Consider the following 20,767-nt stretch of genomic DNA (forward strand, 5'->3'; position numbering starts at 1 on the left):
ATTTCAAAATGGTAAAAAATAATGTGTATTTTATAGTCCTGTTAGCATACTGTGGATGCAAATTCTTCAATAGTTAATCGTTCAACTGATATTTAGTATCTTATGACATTATTAAGTTATGTTCCTACATTTAAGAATTTAAATATTATTGACACATTTACACCTCACATCAGAGCATATGAATGTTCACAGAAATGTGTGTTTTATTGCACAAGAACCAATTTTTCTCTTCACTGCATGTAGATAGTTAATTTTCTTCTATACACGGAACATTCCAAGTAAAAGAACAAAAACAGGCCTTTCCCAGCCCTCACACTGAAATAAAACTGCAGAGGTTGCTACCAGGTAAATGGGATGGCAAGAGGAAATGAATGTGGAATTCAAAGGAGCAACTATTGATTTACAAATCAGCTTCAGCATTTTTGAAACATAAATAGCTTGGGGCCTGCCCTTGCTGGAGTTCTAATCTGGCTGACGTCAATGGGAGTTTTGATGAGTGAGGACTATGTAGTGAGGCCCTGAGCATTTCATGTTTCAGAAATGAATCTACATCAGCAGTTATTCCTTCTGGTTTAAAGATGAATCGCTTATTAATCTCCTGCTCCCCAAATTACTTTTGCTTCCTTCTTAAATGATTCTAATAACTTATTTAAAAAGCAGAGGTTAATATTATCATCTTACTATTCCCTCGGCCCTGTTATATCTCTGATTATATTGGAATCAAGACACTTCTCCTAATTCACAATTATAAAGGTTTCTTTTGGGTTTTTTTGGAACATTAGTTCCATTTATCTTCTCATTTGCAAATTCACTGCAACACTGGCGGCGCTTGAGATTTGTCCTTGGTTACCAGCACTCTGTACCTAAAGCATAAGACTTTGCACAAACACCCCAGTTAGGTGGGAAATATTGCCATAATTTCCAAGTCTGGTGTTTTGAGGATGAAGAGAGAAGAATAAATCCTTTAAAATTAGGGGATAGGAAGGATTGGCTTGTGGTTAAAGCCCTCTATCACAAGTCACTTGGGGCCAGATTTTTAAAGATATTGAGGCTCCACCAGTGGGATTTTCAAAAGTGCCTAGGTGCCTACCTCCCATTCAAAATCCCACTGAAGGTCCACCTGCATCTCTAGGTGCCTAAATACCTTTAAAATCTGGTCCTTGATCTAACTTTGCCTCAGTTCCCCCATATGTAAAATGGGCATATCACTCCCTTCCTCTGACTCTGTCTGTCTTCTCTATTTATTATAGGAGGCAGGAGCTCTGACTATGTGAATGTACAGTGATCATCACAATGGCCAAAGATCTCGGCTGGGGCTTCTAGGTGTTGTTGAATTGTAAATAACAATACAATCAATGGGCCCCACTTCCATGGTTACCACCCCTGAGTTTCACCCAGTTTCTTTACATGTGGGGACTGGTTGAGCCCTCTTTCACCTATTTGGAACATTCAGCGTTCACCGGTAGTGAAGACAATGAACAAGGAAATTCAATGAAAACAAATCTTTCTGTTGTTTCCTTGCCAGCTGAGATCAGTGGAAATCTGGCCTGAGCTGGAGGTGCAGGATCAAGCCCTTTTTTAGAGCTAAATCATGACAGGGTCCTGTGGAAACACATCATCCGAAAAAAAGGGGCAAAAAAGAATGGAGAAGGGTGGGTGTGACACTTCCTGGGGGTACCCATGGCTATGGGGACACGTCGCTACCATCTGCTCCTTAGAATGAGGAAGCCTTGTCTGTGCCTGCAGGGGGTCCTCTCCCCAACTTCACCAGCCACACGCAACACAAGCCCTCCCCTCTAGGCCTGCACAGGCCTTGCTCTCTCTAAAGGTTAGCGATAGGCACAGCTCACCCCTTGAGCCCTCCAAGAGTCTGCCTGGAGTGTCCCATCCCTGTTCCATGGGACACTCACAGATTTGCTGCTCCCAAAGGAACACGACAGCCCAAAATAGGAATAGGAATGAAAAGGACTTGCAGCCAGAGGGAACAGGGGATAGACCGGAGAATTGCACCGTCACCAGGAAACGGCAGATCTACGTGACTGGGGACTCCTTATTGAGAAGAATAGACAGGTCTGTAACCAGAGCTGATCCAGAGAACAGAAGGGCATGCTGTCTACTGGGTGTTATGATACGGGATGTGGACCTGAGGTTGAAGAGGATCCTAAAGGGAGCAGGAAAGAATCCATTCATCATCCTTCATGTGGGAACAAATGATACCGATAGATTCTCGCTGGAACGTATCGAGGGAAACTATGCCAGGCTGGGGAAGATGCTTAAGGACATAGAGACTCAGGTGATCTTCCGTGGGATTCTGCCTGTTCCTAGAGAAGGGCAACAAAGGTGTGACAAGATTATGGTGCTCAACAGATGGCTCAGGCAGTGGTGCTATAAGGAGGGCTTTGGGACGTATGGCCACTGGGAGGCATTCATAGACAGGACTGTTTTCTTGGGATGGACTCCATCTGAGTAGGGAGGGAAATAGACTTCTAGGATGGCACAACTGATTAAGAGAGCTTTAAACTAGGAATTTGGGGGAGATGGTTGGGAGATGTTCAGGTAATCTCCATGCCAGATTTTAACACTGAGAGGGAAGAAAATGAAGTAAGAAAGGATACAGCTGTGGATAGGAGAATGGACATAAGGAGGAAGGACAGTGTGGATATCAGTCTAATAGGTCATACTGGCTGTAGAATGACCATGCCTAATCAGGTGAAGAAAGTGAGTGAGGCCAAACAGCAAAAATTAAGATGTTTGTATGCGAGGAGCCTAGGAAACAAAATGGAGGAACTAGAGCTACTGGGCGCAGGAAGTGAAACCAGATATTATAGGGATAACAGAAACATGGTGGTATAGTAGTCACGACTGGAGTACAGGTATTGAAGGGTATGTGCTGTTTAGGAAAGACAGAAATAAAGGTAAAGGTGGTGGAGTAGCATTGTACATCAATGATGAGGTAGACTGTAAAGAAATAAGAAGTGATGGAATGGATAAGACAGAGTCTGTCTGGGCAAAAATCACAGTGGGGAAGAAAGCTACTGGAGCCTCCCCTGGGATAGTGCTTGGGGTGTGCTATAGCCCGCTGGATCCGATGTGGATATGGATAGAGACCTCTTTAATGTTTTTAATGAAGTAAATACTAATGGGAACTGTGTGATCATGGGAGACTTTAACTTCCCAGATATAGACTGGAGGACAAGTGCAAGTAATAATAATAGGGCTCAGATTTTCCTAGATGCATTTCTTCATCAAGTAGTTGCTGAACCAACAAGAGGGGATGCCATTTTAGATTTGGTTTTGGTGAGCAGTGAGGACCTCATAGAAGAAACAGTTGTAGTGGACAACCTTGGCTCGAGTGATCATGAGCTAATTCAGTTCAAACTGAACAGAAGGATAAACAAAAATAAATCTGTGACTAGGGTTTTTGATTTCAAAAGGGCTGACTTTCAAAAATTAAGGAAATTGGTTAGGGAAGTGGATTGGACTGAAACACTTATGGATCTAAAGGCGGAAGACGCCTGGGATTACTTCAAGTCAAAGCTGCAGAAGCTATCAGAAGCCTGCATCCCAAGAAAGGGGAAAAAATTCATAGGCAGGAGTTGTAGACCAAGCTCAATGAGCAAGCATCTCAGAGAAGCGATTAAGAAAAAGCAGAAAGCATACAAGGAGTGGAAGATGGGAGGGATCAGCAAAGAAAACTATTGAGGTCAGAACAAGTAGAGATAAAGTGAGAAAGGCTAAAAGTCATGTAGAGTTGAACCTTGCAAAGGGAATTAAAACCAATAGTAAAAGGTTCTATAGACATATAAATAAGAAGAAAACAAAGAAAGAAGAAGTGGGACCACTAAACTCTGAGGATGGAGTGGAGGTTAAGGATAATGTAGGCATGGCCCAATATCTAAACAAATATTTTGCCTCAGTCTTTAAGGAGGCTGATGAGGAGCTTAGGGATAATGGTAGCATGACAAATGGGAATGAGGATATGGAGGTAGATATTACCATATCCAAGGTCGAAGCCGAACTCGAACAGCTTAATGGGACTAAATCGGTGGGGGCAGATCATCTTCATCCGAGAATATTAAAGGAACTGGCACAGGAAATTGCAAGCCCATGAGCAAGAATTTTTAATGAATCTGTAAACTCAGGGGTTGTACCATGTGACTGGAGAATGCTAACATAGTTCCTATAAAGTGATCCGGGTAACTGCAGGTCTGTTAGTTTGACATCTGCAGCATGCAAGGTCTTGGAAAAAATTTTTAAGGAGAAAGTAGTCAAGGACATTGAGGTCAATGGTAACTGGGACAAAATACAACATGGTTTTACAAAAGGTAGATTATGCCAAACCAACCTGATCTCCTTCTTTAAAAAGGAAACAGATTTTTTAGACAAAGGAAACGCAGTGGACCTAATTTACCTCAATTTTAGTAAGGTGTTTGATACAGTGCCACATGGGGAATTATTAGTTAAATTGGAAAAGATGGGGATCAATATGAAAATTGAAAGGTGAATAAGAAACTGGTTACAGGGGAGACTACAGCGGGTCATACTGAAAGGTGAACTGTCAGGCTGGAGGGAGGTTATCAGTGGAGTTCCTCAGGGATTGGTTTTGGGACCAATCTTTATTACTGACCTCAGCACAAAAAGTGGAAGTGTGCTAATAAAATTTGCAGATGACACAAAGCTGGGAGGTAATACCAATTCAGAAAGGACCAGGATATCATACAGGAAGATCTGGATGACCTTGTAAACTGGAGTAATAGTAATAGGATGAAATTTAATAGTGAGAAGTGTAAGGTCATGCATTAAGGGATTAATAACTAGAATCTTAGTTATAAGCTGGGGATGCATCAATTGGAAGTAACAGAGGAGGAGAAGGACCTTGGAGTATTGGTTGACCACAAGATGACTATGAGCCGCCAATGTGATACGGCCGTGAAAAAAGCTAATGAGTCTTGGGATGCATCAGGCGACGTATTTCCAGTAAAGATAAGGAGGTGTTAGTACCATTATACAAGGCACTGGTGAGACCTCATCAGGAATACTGTGTGCAGTTCTGGTCGCACATGTTTAAGAAGGAGGATTTCAAACCGGAACAGGTAGAAGGGCTACTAGGATGATCCGAGGAATGAAAAACCTGTCTTATGAAAGGAGACTCAAGGAGCTTGGCTTGTTCAGCCTAACCAAAAGAAGGCTGAGGGGAGATATGATTGCTCTCTATAAATATATCAGAGAGATAAATATGAGGGAGGGAGAGGAATTATTTAAGCTCGGTACCAATGTGGACACAAGAACAAATGGATATAAACTGGTCATCAGGAAGTTTAGACTTGATATTAGATGAACGTTTCTAACCATCAGAGGAGTGAAGTTCTGGAACAGCCTTCCAAGGGAAGCAGTGGGGGCAAAAGACCTATCTGGCTTCAAGACTAAGCTTGAAAAGTTTATGGAGGAGATGGTATGATGGGATAACATGATTTTGGCAATTAACGGATCTTTGACTATTAGTGGTAAATAGGCCCAATGGCCTGTGATGGGATGTTAGATGGGGTGGGATCTGAGTTACTACAGAGAATCTTTTCCTGGGTATCTGGCTGGTGAGTCTTGCCCACATGCTCAGGGTTCAGCTGATCGCCATATTTAGAGTTGGGAAGGAATTTTCCCCCAGGGCAGATTGGCAGAGGCCCTGGGGGGTTTTTGACTTCCTCTGCAATGTGGGGCACGGGTCACTTGCTGGAGGATTCTCTGTATCTTGAAGTCTTTAAACCACGATTTGAGGACTTCAGTAGCTCAGACATAAGTCAGGCTGTGATCCGTTTCTCATGAGACAAGACATGCTGTCAGCTGGTCTCCAAGGTGAAAGACCCAGAGTGGACCTTCATCTGCTCTCCCAGATAGACCCCCATAATCCATTGCTTTTACTCGTAAACAGGATCCCCTCCAGCTGTTTATTTCTTCCTAGCAATGTCCTCTCTTGTAGAGTTGGCAATCTTTCAACTGGTATCAGGCTCATTATGCAATGCCCAGTACATGCATAACCAGACAGAAAGAGAAGTGCCTGTTACTTCCTGCTTAGAAGGAACCGTCCAGTGACCTACCTTACCTTAAGAACATAATTTTCAGTATACGATGCATACCTTGGTAAATATTATCTATGTATACGCTCCACAGTGATTATGATGACAGCAGAGACCCTACATGCCACCTTTTAGTGATCCAGGGAATCTGATCCAGGCGGAACTCTGTAAAACTATATGCACGCCCTGTGCCCTCTGCCAGTTGGCACCAAAAGAGTTATAGGTCATAGTTGGCCAGGTGCATCTGGAGTATGGTGCCACCTACAATGGCCCCTTGCACACTAGGAGGGAATTGTTCCTGGAGCACAGTCCTTCCCCTGAGCTTTCCAGGGGTGAGACTCCTCTGCAGCACTCCTACTTGAGCAAGTAGTCAAATACCACAGTTGGAGTCTCAGTGAGCCGTTGTTCCGGATACTGGATAAAATGCTGGCCCCACTGATGCCAACAGAAGATTTGCCATTGACTTGCGCGGGGCCAGGATCTCACCCGCCCAGCTTTCAAAAAGGCATTGGATAGAGTACATTGCACGTGTGCAAGACAACAAAATGCTTGGTCAATTTCTGGAGAATTCATGAGATGGATCAGGAAGTTGGTATATTCACACCCAGCAGCTGATGCTGATCCTAGGAAAACATGAAGGTTCAAATAATGCTTGAGTGGGTACTCAGGGGGAGTGGTGGGTGCAAAAGAGCCCCTTCTTTCCTCAGGCACCCCAGCAGAGAAGAGCCACAAGACTCAGCTGCAGTGCTTGGGAGTGCAGACGTGGGGAGAAGTAGTACCGCCCATCATGCTACTGTCCGCAGCGAAAGGAAGGAGGGTCTAGTCATGGATAGGGCATTAGACTGGGTCACAAGGAACCTCGGATCAGTCCCTGGCTCTGCAGCCGACTTCCTGTGTGATGCTGAGAAAGGCATTTAACATGCCCTGTGCCTGTTTCCCACCTGTAAAAGGGGAGTAGAACTTCCCTGCCTCAAAGGATGATGGGAGGAAAAATACATTAAAGACTGTGAGGAGGCTTAGATGCCATGGTGATGAGGTTCATATTGGTACCTGGTTGGCAAGAACAAGTCTTGTGGGATCGTGTACAGGAAAATGTCCTTTTTAATCACAACTACAGGGGAGTATAAGGGGATTTACAGATTACACCTTCCCAAGAGGTGTACCAGGCACCATACATTGTGGCCATGGCAGGTATTAAAAAGATCACCTTCGTAATATTTCCTTTCTCCAGAGGACAGGCTGCTCCCACCCTACCACAGCACATAAATCCATAGCTTAGCTTTAATGATTGTTATCAGAGCAAAACATATCATGATAGTTTGAGACAGAGTGAGATAGGTTGACAGAAAGACTAGCAATGTTACCCACTATACAAGAAGATAAAAGGAATTGAGTATTTTCCCCCTACGGCTAAAAATGACCAAAGGAAAAGAATATTCCTTTTTATAACAATTAAGAAGGCACATTAGAGATTACAAAACACATACAAAACAATTCACAAAGTATGGCTCTCTTGACTGGTGGAAGACAATTGTTGAAAATAATACACACAGATGAGTTTGAAATAGACCTATAAATGAGCAGTTTCGCTTCCTGTACTTAAAGATGCCAGCACTTACTACCAAAGATGGACTTTATACAATACCGTGGCAAATAATTAAAGGTAACCCAAGAAACACCCCTGTTCTGTGCTAGGCCGCAGGCCTATCAGGAGTGCTCCAAAAGAATGAGACCTACAAGCAGCAAAGCAGCGAGTTATTGGCTTTAATGAAGGTAAGTGACACACCCGCAACAGGGACTCCAAGCGTTGCTGTCACGGAGGCGGGGAACCCAGCGCACCGGAGCTCTGCCTGGGACGGAGCCCGACGAAGGGGCAAACAGTGAGCCATAATAAGCAGTACACAGAAACACCTCATGAATATATAATTAGGTACTTTCCTAAAGGGGTTTTCCGCTACCTGGCTAACCTATAACTAAAGCTGGTTATAGTCGGATTTCTATGTCCTACAGTGACCTGTCAGCTTCGAGATAGCGGAAGTTCCCTAGCTAGGCTGTAACAAAGTCTTCCGCAGTCCCTTACAACCTCCCTTTTGTTTGATAGGGGTTCAGAAGAGGGTGGAGGAAGAGCATCCTGGAATAATGAACGGGTGGAAAGGAGGGTTTTTTTTTTTAACATGTGGGTGGCTGTGTAAAATTTAATATAATTTCAAATAATTATTTTAATGATGCTGGGACTTTGTTGCAATACTAATAATGTGTTAGGGTACCTAGTGCCTTGTATAGGCATCTTTGGTGTTGTTATTTAACTACAAAAGTAAATAAATCAAATAGGACATTAGAAAAGCCAGTGCTGGATACAGATGATCACTTTATTTCTGTCCACCTTTAAGCCTGATCTAAAGACCACTGAAGGTGGTGTAAAGACTCCCACTGACTTAAATGGGTTTTGGATCAGGCCCTTGTAAGACTGAGGCCCAATCTACAAGCCTTTTTTATTATAATTAATACACAAAATTAAATGAGCTTACTCAAACTAGCAGGAAACAGAGTCACCAAATTCAATACCACAAATCATCATAAATTAGAGGAATGCAAAGAAAAAAAGTTATTTCTACCCATTTAATGAATCTTCCATCCAAATCCTCTTTCTGATACAAACAGTTGGACCTTGTGCCATGACCTAAATATCACACGATCTCTAAGACAGCCGGGACACAGCTCATATAGGCTTACGACATGTCCCTGGTACGGAGAGTGCCTCCGGCACCACATAAACGGCCAGATCCTCAGCTGGTCTAAGACAACTTCAGTGAATCTACGCCAATTTACAGAAGCTGAGACTCTGGACCATAATATTTATATACCATACATTCAGGAATGATGTAGGATGAGCAGATTATGGGTGCTATGCCTTTACATGGGTGCTAAGTGCAAGGAACTTTCTCCTCTGAATAGGCTCCATGCAGGGGCTGGCCACAATTACAGTCCTTGCCCTCACCTGAATGCAAGGATTATTCCCACTAGTACTTAATGGTAGGGAAGTAGAGGGTCCATGGACAGGGCACCCTGCGACCTGTTAAGGAGGGTAGCGGTGGAGAAGTGATTCTGTACATCTGGTAGCTTGGGGAGTCACTATACCTCTCTGGCGGCACCCCCTCGGCCTGGGGTTGAACTAGTGATGTCCAGATCTCAAAGCATGAGCTGCTAATGTGGCTCTGTCATACCGAGTCTCCTGTAACATACACTCGCCCATGAATTACACCTCTTTGCCCACAGTGCTCAGAACACGGACCTGTGCATAACAGGCATAACTGATCCCCAAATGAGCATTTTGCTCCACCGGGTAAACATGGCCCTGTCAAACTGCCAATGCAGGTGCTGCATCTATTGCGCCTCGCAATCAAGGATCCCACGCAACCAGCGATGAAAGGCGGGCTGATTCACACAGGTACGAGGCATTACACCAGGACGGAAGTCTGGGTTTTCTGGTACCCTTCAATTAATGCCACTGCACTCAAGCTGGTGAAACACAATAACAAAAACAGCCTTTATGTAACCTACTAAACAAAAGCCCCCAAAACAATGCCTGCACATAAATCTAAGCTAAAAACATTTTTGCTAGAAGAACTTGAATGCCTTATATAAAGGTGGGTATCAGTTTAAAAATAATGTTCCAGCCCTTGTTAATTTTTTATTACTATTCATCATAAAACCATTAATCATGAAGAACTAATTTGATATTAATGTTGATGTCATAAAGTACTTCTGTAGCATTTCAATTACAATTCAGCATTTCAAATGCTGCTGGCACCATATGGAAAGCTTTGAAAACCAGATTTAAATACATTTGAAGATAACCATCAGATAGGTTCAAATACACAGGACTTGCCATTCATGCTGCTAAAATGTATTCTGACAAAACCTGAGCAGCTTATGGGAAAGCATCCTGCAACACAGCTGGGTGGAGCACAGGAGGGGCAGAAAGGAGTGTGGAAGGAGAGGATCAACTGCAAATCAATCATCCACTTCCTCCCCTGAGGCCAGGGTAGGAATTGCAACTCCAGAGGCCGCTGCAACCCTGAAGCTTCGGCAGCAGCCGTGAAGCCGCAGATATTCATTTCCAGAGCCCTGGAGAGATTTTCTTTCCTTCTACAAACCTCTGTGGATTTCCCTAGGGTACAGTCCAGTTACCAGAACGGCGCGCTAGGGATTTTCCACTTAGATGTGAATTATCTGTCCAAAACCAACAATACAAAAAACATATTTCTGTCAGCAACGTTCAGCAGGAAGGTACAAAAAAAACCCCACTTAACGGGATCCACAGGGTCTGATTCAATGACCACTGAAGTCACATGAAAAAGACTAATTGGCTTCAACAAGCAGGCAAACATCCCATACCAAATGCAAGGGAGAACTAAAACTAAACACTCAGCCCCCAGGGAAGTTAAGAGCTTCCATCATTTTGACTGGATCTTTAGAAATAATGCATGAGTTTCCAGTTTTTTGTTTATTCACTGCAAAGAAAACATTCATCAGAATTGTATACACAGGCTCAACAGTCAATGGCCCAGCCGTCTCAGTGCATCGTTTCACAGGCTGTGTAAATGAAGAAAAAAGCAAAATGATATTTATTGTGTTGGGCAAATTTTCTAATTGCTGTATATAGTTTCCAAGCCATCTCATCTAAGTTATCAATGCAACATCTGGTACGTACACAACAGCAGTTCCTACCTTGGGAGCTCTGGCATGTTTCCCACATCTGGCATCTCTGACGAAGCTGAGATCTAGCAGCTCTGTCTCCTATAAGGAAAAGTTGAAATACACATTGTTACCCATTCATTGAAAATGCACACTTCGCTAACTGCGCTTTTGTTCCCTAGTAATGCTACTGTTAGACCTCAGTCTTCAGTGAGCTCTGTGCAGGTTCTGTCCTGCACATTGCATACCAGTCAGGAGTAACAATTCCTCACTGCAATAGCGGAACCGTTGTCATATAGCCCCATTGTTTCCTTGAAAATCTGCTTTGGTCTTTTTCCCCCCCACCCCATCTCCACCACCAGTTTGATATATTGATTTTCCAGGTACTCATTTCAAACCAAAATTATTTAGCCTATTTCTTGTGTTGCCAAGCACTCTACTGTGGTTCACATTTTTCAACAAAACCTCTGTGTATTGTTTTTTATGTATCCCTTGTCTCGCAATAATTAGCTCCTGGCTACCATTCTGCAAAAGAGAAAAAAACAGAACATCCTAACTTCACAGTGGAAAAATCTACATGATTGTAGACAGGACATTTTGAAAAGTGTGTGTGAATAAGAAGGATGCTATGCACTCAGTGATAACGTGCACCATCAATTTTAGGACGACTATTTTCCTTACTACTCATTAAAAATCATCTACTTTCGACCACCATCTCACACTTCAGATGACTTCTACATATTGCACTTAAGAGAATAAAAACGATGTGCTACGTGACCTCTCCTACATAGGGAAACAATTACAGAGAATATTGTGTTGTATTTTCCAAGGGTTTAAATTTACCTTTTAAACACAGTTTTAATAATACCAGCTAGCTTTTATCAGATCTCAAAGCACTCTACAAAGAGGAGTTCAGTATCAATATCCCCATTTTACAGATGGGGAAACTGAGGCACACAGGAGTGACATGATTTGTCCAAGCTCATCAAGCAGGCCAGTGGTTGAGCCAGAAACAGAACTTAGGTCTCCTGAGTCCCAGTCATCCACCTTAACAATAGCCAGACTTTATCTCCCCTAGGGCCTCATTGTGTCCAGTCCTGCATACCCATGCAGAGGTGTAAGGTATCCCCCCATTACTCTGCACTAACTACCCATACCATGGGTAGCAGTGCAGCATGAGACGCACCCTCTGAAGGGCCAGTATTCCCCCACGCTGCATGGGGAGGTGGAGAAGGTGCAGAGAATGAACGGAACCATGGCTAGCCCCCCCCCACACACACACACAATGAGCAGGGCATTGCTGCCGCACCATTGTGCTGGGGAGCGTACCCATCACCAAGTCTAGGATTGGTACAAAGGACTCCCACCCTCTTGGAGCAGGGGGAAACCAGGCAGACTCAGAATCAATATCCTCTTCCCTACCTGCTCCTGGGTAGGTGTAATTGCACATCATGGAGGGTTTTGGATGTAATACCTTAACGTATACAAACCCCACACTGGGCAACAAGGGGTTAAGGGGTTGCTCTGGGCTCGGCCAGGCCTGCCCTGCCACACCTGCAAGGCGGGCACAGGGTGGAGGAGAAATTAAAGGATGCAGAACAGCTCCCTTGGGGGCAGATCAAAAAAGAGAGCAGACGTGCACTTCGCAGCTCCTGAGAGAAAAGCTGAGGGAAGGCAGAATCTCCCCTACCAAAGGTCCCTCACTGAGGGAAGGGAGGACCTGCTTCAGGGATGCCCTGAGAGGGAGGCATTCCCTCCCACATATGGACTCAGTTTATTTGCGTTAATTCTTCTTGTTTTCTTTATGGACTACCCCAGCAGGGGAGAGAGTTGGAACTAGGGTGACCAGACGTCCCGATTTTATAGGGACAGTCCCGATTTTGGGGTCTTTTTCTTATCCTATTACCCTCCCCATACCCTGTCCCGAACCTGGCTGAGGGCCAAGCCACCGGAAGAGATAGCTGCTGCCCCCAGACAGAGGGAGCTACCACACCATGCATGGCCACAAGTTGGTGCCAAGTGGTGAGTTGACCACCTGCACATCTAATCATAGACAGCAAGCTTTGGGCAACCATGGGGTGGTAGAAAGTGGCCCAGAGAGGGCAGCATCGGCTATCAGACCTTTGATAGTCCTTACAGGGCTCTGGGCCGGAGTCTGGTGGAATGGGAGGGCCTGGGCTCCCCTACCAACCCTCCCCCCACCACCACCACCCGCCGTTTGAAGGCAGTAAGCCTCACCACTAGGCAATGCTCCCCACAAGTGAAGGCCATCACATATGGACATAGCTACTGTGGAAAGAACAGTACTTGAAGAGAGATTTATCTCCACTTGTACGCTCTTTGCAAGCGCCGAGCACATATTTCCCAAGTAGCAACACAAACTATCCTGTGAGACTCGGGCAAATAACTCTGATTTGACTGGACATTGCTTAAAAATATTAAAGCCCCTCTTACTATTGTCTGCCTCATTTACACCTTGATGAAGACTAATAGTCCATATTAGCATAAATCTGTTCAATTACAGGTATAAACAGTGCTAAAGCAAGAATCAGACCACACTAGCCACAGAGCAACACTACTTTAACAGAATTTTTATCTTAAATAATTCCTGCGTTGATGCTCAGAAAATCTGAAATCCATGTACAGTATAAAGCCACTATACCTCGAAAAGCAAAAGCAAATTCCCAAGAGAAAATACAGGTTTTCTCTGTGACCTGTACTATAGTAGCAGTCAATACTTTCTTTTTCATTTTTTGTAGGCCAGATCCTGAGCCAGTCAAAACAAAAAACAGACAAACAAAAAAAAAAGAGTGAGAGAAATACACTTGTATCCTGTGGAAAAAATATTCACCTGACAACACCAGTTCCTATCCTTTTCACAGCTGGCTGCCTGTACCGTTATCCGAACCAGTGTTCAGGAGTATCTGATTCTTAACAAAATGGCCACTGTGCACCACTTCAATTCCAGACTGAAGATCCACTCCCAGAAATACCACACTGCTCCCACGCTCTCCCGTCCCTTGCTCCGTCTGACATACCATCACAAATGAGGTGGATATTGATTGGATCAGATCCATGCATGCACCTCTGCTGGGAGCAGAAAGGCCTTTTGGCATCCCATGGGCTTATGTGTTCGATTCCAACCCCCACCCAAGCATGAAGAGACTTAGGATATGGAAATGAAATGGGGATTGAAGATAACAGAACCATCCCCCAAACACCCGGGCAGGCCACAGCAGTGAAACACAGTCCCTCTGTGACAGCGTACAATGCTGTCATGGCTAATACCCCAGCTGACAGGCCTGAAGAGTGGATGCTGCTCCTTGGTGTCCTCACGTGAAGGTTCCTAGTTACTGAATCTGTTCAGGTCTAGGTGGAGCAGCTCCTCTTCTAGATCATCCAGGTGGGTTTTGAAGCTGCTGTGGGACTCACCCGCTCCCAGTGCAAAGGTGCTGCAGAAGCTCACTTGCATGACACCTTCTTTCATGTAGGATCTAGCAATGGGCCCTCTACCAAAGCATGAGCGTCATCCACAGTGCACAAAGAGTGCAGTGTGGATTGTGTTTTGTTCTCCAGCACAACTGATCCCCAGGCTGGGATGGGGCCAGATCCTCAACTGGTGTAAATCAGCACAGCTTCACTGACTTCAACAAAGCAATGCTGATTTACACCGGTTGAGAATCTGACCCTAGGTCTTACTGTAACATTTCTACATTCTCTTCATATTTTGTCCATCCTTGTGCAGAATTTTCTTCCAGACCCCAGAGATGTCAGATCTGTGCAAGAATGCCTCACATACGTTTTTATTTCTTCTGCAATTTATTTTATGCCATATTTGCATACCACTGTAAATGCATCTCAGAATGCAGCATAACGTTTTTGGTGCAGACAGCCAGACTATTCTTTGTTAATTAAAAAAGCTTTTTCCCCCCTAGTTCTGATGTAAGAAAGATAAAAAAATACAAGTTATTTATTTTTTCAAGCTGTTCTTAGGAACCACTCTAGCGCCTGTTCTGTGGAAGTCCCATTTGGAATGTATCAAAACTAAGGGCAGACTCAACGGAGGAGACAGGAAGAAAAGCATCTGAAACAAATGAAGCTAATTGCAGCGCTCTATTAAATAGCTGCGTGTGCAGGGCTGGTAGCGAGCTTGACTCTGAATACAGCAAAATAAGGACGCGATGTGGAGTCTCTCTGTTGACTTAATGTCTGAGAGACACTCAAATATGGGCAAGAACAAAACTAATGAAATATATGGAAGAGTTGCATTCATGTTTATCAGACTGATAACGGCAATAAGATTTAGAATGGGAAGAGGAGCTCTAGACTTTAGATGTAATTAAAGAAAGATGGAGAAGAGAGGACATTTAACAAAAGGGAGATAAGGTAAGCGAGAAACTGAAAAGAGAACCAGGGATTTGAGAGGGAAATGGAAACTAAGACAGTCTTTCTCCTTCTTTGCAGTTCTGCTCTATCAACAGAACTGAACAGGGTAAAAAAAATTTCTACACACAATGAAGCATGCAGATTATGACTATTCGAAATTCAGGGTTTTATCCTCGACTAGTGTCAATCAGCATAGATCCATGGACACTAGCTGAGTATCTGGCCCTAAATGTTAAGGATCACATGGTGATCCCCTTGTCTCACTGAGTAATACCTTCACCCCAAAAGAAGTCCCACTGACTTCAGTGAGACTGCTTGTGGGGTCAGGCAATATTCAACATGAGTTCAGGTATCCACAATCCACTACTGACAACACCAAGAGCTCAAAAGTAACGAGAAGGGCTTAAAAATCAAAAGATGATGGAAACATTTTGGGTGCTCTATTTGTATTCTGGTTTTTGAGCCTTTAGGGTTTGTGGTTTTCAGTTTTTCCCTGCAATTATGAGGGCTAGAAAAAACTTTTTTTTTTAAAATGAAAGCCAAGACGCTTGTGTAATCACAGGTCTCCCAACACTGGGGCTTTCCAAAAAACACCAAATATCACAAGATAAAATCCTGAGGGATGGCAACCTTGTGGCAATGTGGCTCTAAGGACGCTATAGACATGAAGAAAGATATTCCGCTTACGCAATCAAAGAAGGATTTAGAAAACTGAAAAGACTGACAACTGCTAGAAGTGAATGGTTGTAACAGCGAGAACATGAGAAAGAATGAAAGAAGCAGAAGAAAAAGGGATTACAAGAGAAGGTGAAAAACCACACACAAGGTGATTGTGAGAAGCTTGTTATTGTAGGATTGGCCTTGTGTTTTATTTTAAAAAGAGAATAAATGGCTAGACCTCCCCTAACACAAACATATAACAAGAGCCTTTCAACTCAAATAATACACATCAAGAATAAACACGAACAACAAACAGCCAAACAAATCAACACCTCACAGAACAATCAAGTCAATATTATTACCAGCATTTGTATCCTAGGATCTGGGCTCCCTTTAGGAAGGGGATTGTTAGAACAGGGCAGTGGAGCTGTAAGCACACTCAGTCTACAAAACCAAGGCCATCTGAAGAGGGGATGTAATTAGATCCCTACTTTTAAAGAGTGGGATCTGTCAATCCTTGCTGCGACCTTATCCACGTTACCATATTTTGGGTCTGGCAACCGAGCACATAGGGGGTTTTTTTGGCGAGCGCACAGACTTTTCACGTAGGTTTTGTAGGAAGTAGCTACGCAAGCCCTGGGAACATATGCCCCATAGTCCTTGTTTATTAACAGATATTAGAACTGAACGGTACATGTATAGAGACAAGATGGGTGAGGTAATATCTTTATTGGACCAACTTCTGTTGGTGAGAGAGGCAAGAGACAGAAGTTGGTCCAATAAAGATATTACCTCACCCACCTTGTCTCGCTAATGTCCTGGGCCTAACACAGCTACAGCAACACTGCATACAACTACGGTACATTTATGCAATTTAATTTTACATGTGCCTCCTGCACTGTGAAAACAGTAACCCTTATGCCATTGTAATTTGCCATCTAAAGGCAACAGATTGAGGTAAGCACACCCACATAAATGTCACTGTAGCCTACATTCTCTAGGGTCTGAATAAGTCAGAAGGCATAATGTAACATTTCTTAGAAGTTCCGAGGTTCAAGAATATCAAACCCTTGGGAACTTTGCAACCTTTAGTAATTGCTTTCATCTTCCCAATGACTCATTAAAGAGTGGGAGGGCAATTTCCTAATATTTTAGTATACATTTTGGACAGGTTTTTTGTGAAGCCAAAATATGCTTCCATTCTTTACTACTTGGCAGAAGAATGCTGCAGCTCAAGAGCTGCAAAATTGAAATTCTAAATCCTGCTGCTACGGAAATCAATGGGCACAGGATTGGAACTGTGTGCTAGATGAGCCATGAAAGCCTATGGCAACGGAGAAGCAAAAACACTATAAGTCCAGCCTGGCACTGAGTAGAGACCTGTAACCATTGTTACTGTGAGCTATTACTCTTGCAAGAGAATAATGTCTCTTAATTCAGCTACCACAAAAACACTAAGAAATTAATATTACTCCTGCTATGTTTGTTTTCAGCTATCATCTGAGACAGAGACCCATCCATATAGGGCTAGATTGTGCATCCTCACTTTTCTGGGTGAGCACGTTCTCACAGAAACCGCGCATTGTGCAACCCTTCCTGTGTTGGGGAGCACTTACTCATGCAAGCAGTCTCATCTGAATTCAGTAGAGCAACACCAATTCATACCTGCCCAGGATCTGGCTCACTCTTACTTTTATTAGATAATTTCAGCCTCCCAAAACCGAGCGAAGCACATCACCCCTTGTCTAGGTACTTCGTATTAACATAACATTAGTTAACAAGGCAAAATTCCTCAGTGATAAATGAAAGGTGTGGGGTAGCTCCCTTTTATGGACACCCAGCCAGCCAGTTAGCTATAAATCCCTCTTGGTGGTTGTTCTCTACTTGCTAAATAGTGTGGATTTACATGTAAACAGTATACATAAATAGAAATAAGGATTGTGCCATCCATTTGTGAACCAGAGTTCCCAATAAGATCAATGGCTCATAGTTTAGTTTGTGAAATTCTGCATGACACTTTAGCCTATTTCAAGATTACATAGTAAATGTAGATGTCTGTTTTGATGTCTGCATGGAATGAATCAGCATAGGTATGTACTTATTTTATATACAACCTTACTCCACTCCTCTCCAAAAACACAATTCTACTCCACCATGTTGAGTGCTAGCCTGTTGAGAAACCACGTAATCTTACTGCTATAAACTCCATTCATCCTTCCACCTTCCTCCTTGCATCACGTCAGACTACTGCTGTGAAGTGCCTAGCACAACTCTGGGCAGATTTGTCTTCAGTGTAGCTATGCCAATTTACATTAGCAGGGGATTTGGTTGAGTAAACCCTACTGTAATCTGCATTAATTACATGATAATTAAATCATGTTGTTTCCTAATAATTACAGACGGATGAAAATTTTTGAATCGGAAATGTCAATTCCTTGAAATTGAAACTTTCCACAGGAATATGTTGGCTGACAAAATTTTGTTCAGGAAAAAAAAAAATCAGAACAAAGGGTTGTGATGTCAGAGTGTTCTATTTAGACATTTTTGTGATGTTTTGATTTTGTGCATCAAAATAACCTATTTCGATTTCTTTTAAGTCGTTAAAAAATGAAATAGAAAGAGTCAAAATTAAAATGAAATATTTCGGTTTTATCAAAACAAAATGTTTTGACTGACCTGAAGTGATTTTTTTTGAAAATTTTGTTTTGCAGGAAATTTCTAAATTTGACCTTCCGTTCCGAGTCAGAATGAAACCAAATTTTGAAATCAGAGAATTTTCAGTTAAATGGAAAATCTGTGTAGCACAGTTACTGTGACAAATGTTTTATCAATACACCCTGGCCCAACCTGAACATACCGAACTTGATTTTTTTTGTCAGTAACAACAGTATGAATCTGGAGTAACTGCTTTGTTTTTCCACTCAACTTGACAAGCAAATAAGTATGTGATTTCTTTTTAGGTTAAACAACCCATTATGGGAAAATGTTGTCCACTAAGTGTAAAAGATTAAGTGAAAATGAGTTTGGCAAGCCTTAATAAGGCAAATTCTTATCAAGATAATTGTTTATGTTTATGGACCAGAGTTTTAGTTTATATACATTGGTGTAGCTGTATTGAAGTAAACAGAGCTATGCTGATTTATACCAGCTAAGAATCTCGCCCTGTATATTCAGGGCTAAATATGTATGCAGATTTTGTGACTCACACTCATCTCTAGAGTGAATATGGCAGCCACATTCAGGGTTAGAGATTTCAGTAGAAAGCTCCAACTTCAGTTACATCCAAACTGTCTCAGGTATTAAATTCCCCGAAATGACCAATGAACATGAAAGGTTGAAATAGAAAAGGTTCTTTTTCAGTCAGGGCTGCATCATGTACTCTTCCCTTCCTTTTCTCTTTCCTTTAGTCACTTTGCAATATAGCACTGTAGCGGGGTCTCATTGGAAAACCCGGGAAGTGGGTGGGTGCAAGCCTACCCACTGCTAAAGGCCCCTCCCCCAGCCTAGCGGGACGGACCACTGGACCCAGGGACCAACTGATTACAGGGGACAACTAATGAAAAACAGGGACCGGAGTGAGGGTCAAAGGTTCAAAATGAGGATACCGGATGAGGACACCGAGCAGAGAACCCCGGACAGCACCCACTGCTCCTCAAAGCAGTTGAGGGAGCCAGCAGACACTGCCCAGTGGAACTCTGCCCGGATACATGAAACTAGGGAGGAATGGAAATAGGCCCCGCAGTCGCAGAGCACCCCCTCGTCCAACATCCTCCTCCTGGTATTGTAGATGGAGACTTTGGCCAGAGCCAGAAGGAGGTTGACGAGGAGGTCTCGCGACTTCGTGGGGCCACGGATAGGGTGTGCGAAGAGGAACAAGTGTGGGGAAAAGTGCAGCCAGAACCTCAACAAGAGGTTCTGGAGGAGCCGGAATAGGGGCTGCAACCTGGCGCATTCGAGATAGGCGTGCGCCAGGTTCTCCCTCACGCTGCAAAAGGGACAGGCCTCAGGTGTAGGGGTGAACCGCGCCAGGTGCATGCCCATGCTCATGGCTCCATGAAGGAGCTGCCAACTAATGTCCCCGGCAGGCCGTGGGACCAAGGTGGAATAAAGGCTGGCCCACCAGGGCTCCTCACCCTCTTTAGGTGGAAGATAGTCCCGCCATTTGGTGTCGGGGCGGGACACGAGGGTGAGGAAATGTAACGTATTGAGCACGAGCGTGTACAACTGTAGCGGGGTGGTCACCCGCTCCTGGCCCAAAAGGGTTAAAAGCCAGCCCTTGGAGAGAGCCGGGGCTGGGAGCCTTAGGCGGGGCTGATTGGGAGGCAGCCTCAGCTGTGGCCACGCCCCAAACAGACTTGGCTGGCTCTATAAAGGGGCTCCTGGGCTGACACTCAAGAGCCTCTCTCTAGCTTCTGAGAGGGAGGGACCTTAGCAGAATACCTAGATTGGAGCAGGGCTGGGGAGCTCCAGTCAGGAAAGCCCCAGGCTGCAGGCTGGTATTAGGCCCAACATGTACTGCGGTTGTAGGGGACAGCCCAAGGTTAGACAGAGGCAGCAGATCCAAACCCAGTCTGGCCTGTAATGAGGGGCTTATACTGCAGTCTGCCCCAGGGCGTGGGGGCTCGCTGGTGACTGGCAGTAGCCTATGACTGAGGCAAGGTAGGGATAGGGGTTCCCTGGGGAGGGGAGACCCTGCAAGTGAGGGGTTAGTGCCAGGGGGCGGCACCCCGGGGTACAAGGGGCACTGGGTCTGGCGTAAGCGGGATACTGGCCTGCAGAGGGCACTCTAAGGCTTGACGTAGAACTAATTCCCAGGACGCCAGCAGGAGGTGCTGCAGGGGTGAGTCCCGCACGCCTACAAGCACACAGCAAAACTAATGTCATCATCCCAAAAGGAAAGCTTTATGGGAGACTGGGGCGGTGAGGGGGGGTTAAAAGCTCTCAGCATTTCC

The 20,767-nt window shown here is 44.1% G+C and overlaps 1 protein-coding gene across 3 annotated transcripts in view; it reads right to left on the reverse strand.

Annotated features, from left to right (window-relative positions):
• PLCB1 (phospholipase C beta 1) overlaps positions 1-20,767 on the reverse strand; it is a 675,122-nt gene that overhangs the window by 488,741 nt on the left and 165,614 nt on the right. For all 3 annotated transcript variants that reach the window (XM_084624014.1, XM_084624013.1, XM_084624012.1), the window contains exon 3: positions 10,803-10,871. In XM_084624014.1, coding sequence (XP_084480140.1) covers positions 10,803-10,871 — 69 coding nt within the window. The remainder of the gene's footprint in view (positions 1-10,802; positions 10,872-20,767) is intronic.

Source organism: Lepidochelys olivacea, assembly GCF_965140295.1.
Source record: "Lepidochelys olivacea isolate rLepOli2 genome assembly, chromosome: 3".
NCBI classification, from domain to species: Eukaryota; Metazoa; Chordata; order Testudines; family Cheloniidae; genus Lepidochelys; species Lepidochelys olivacea.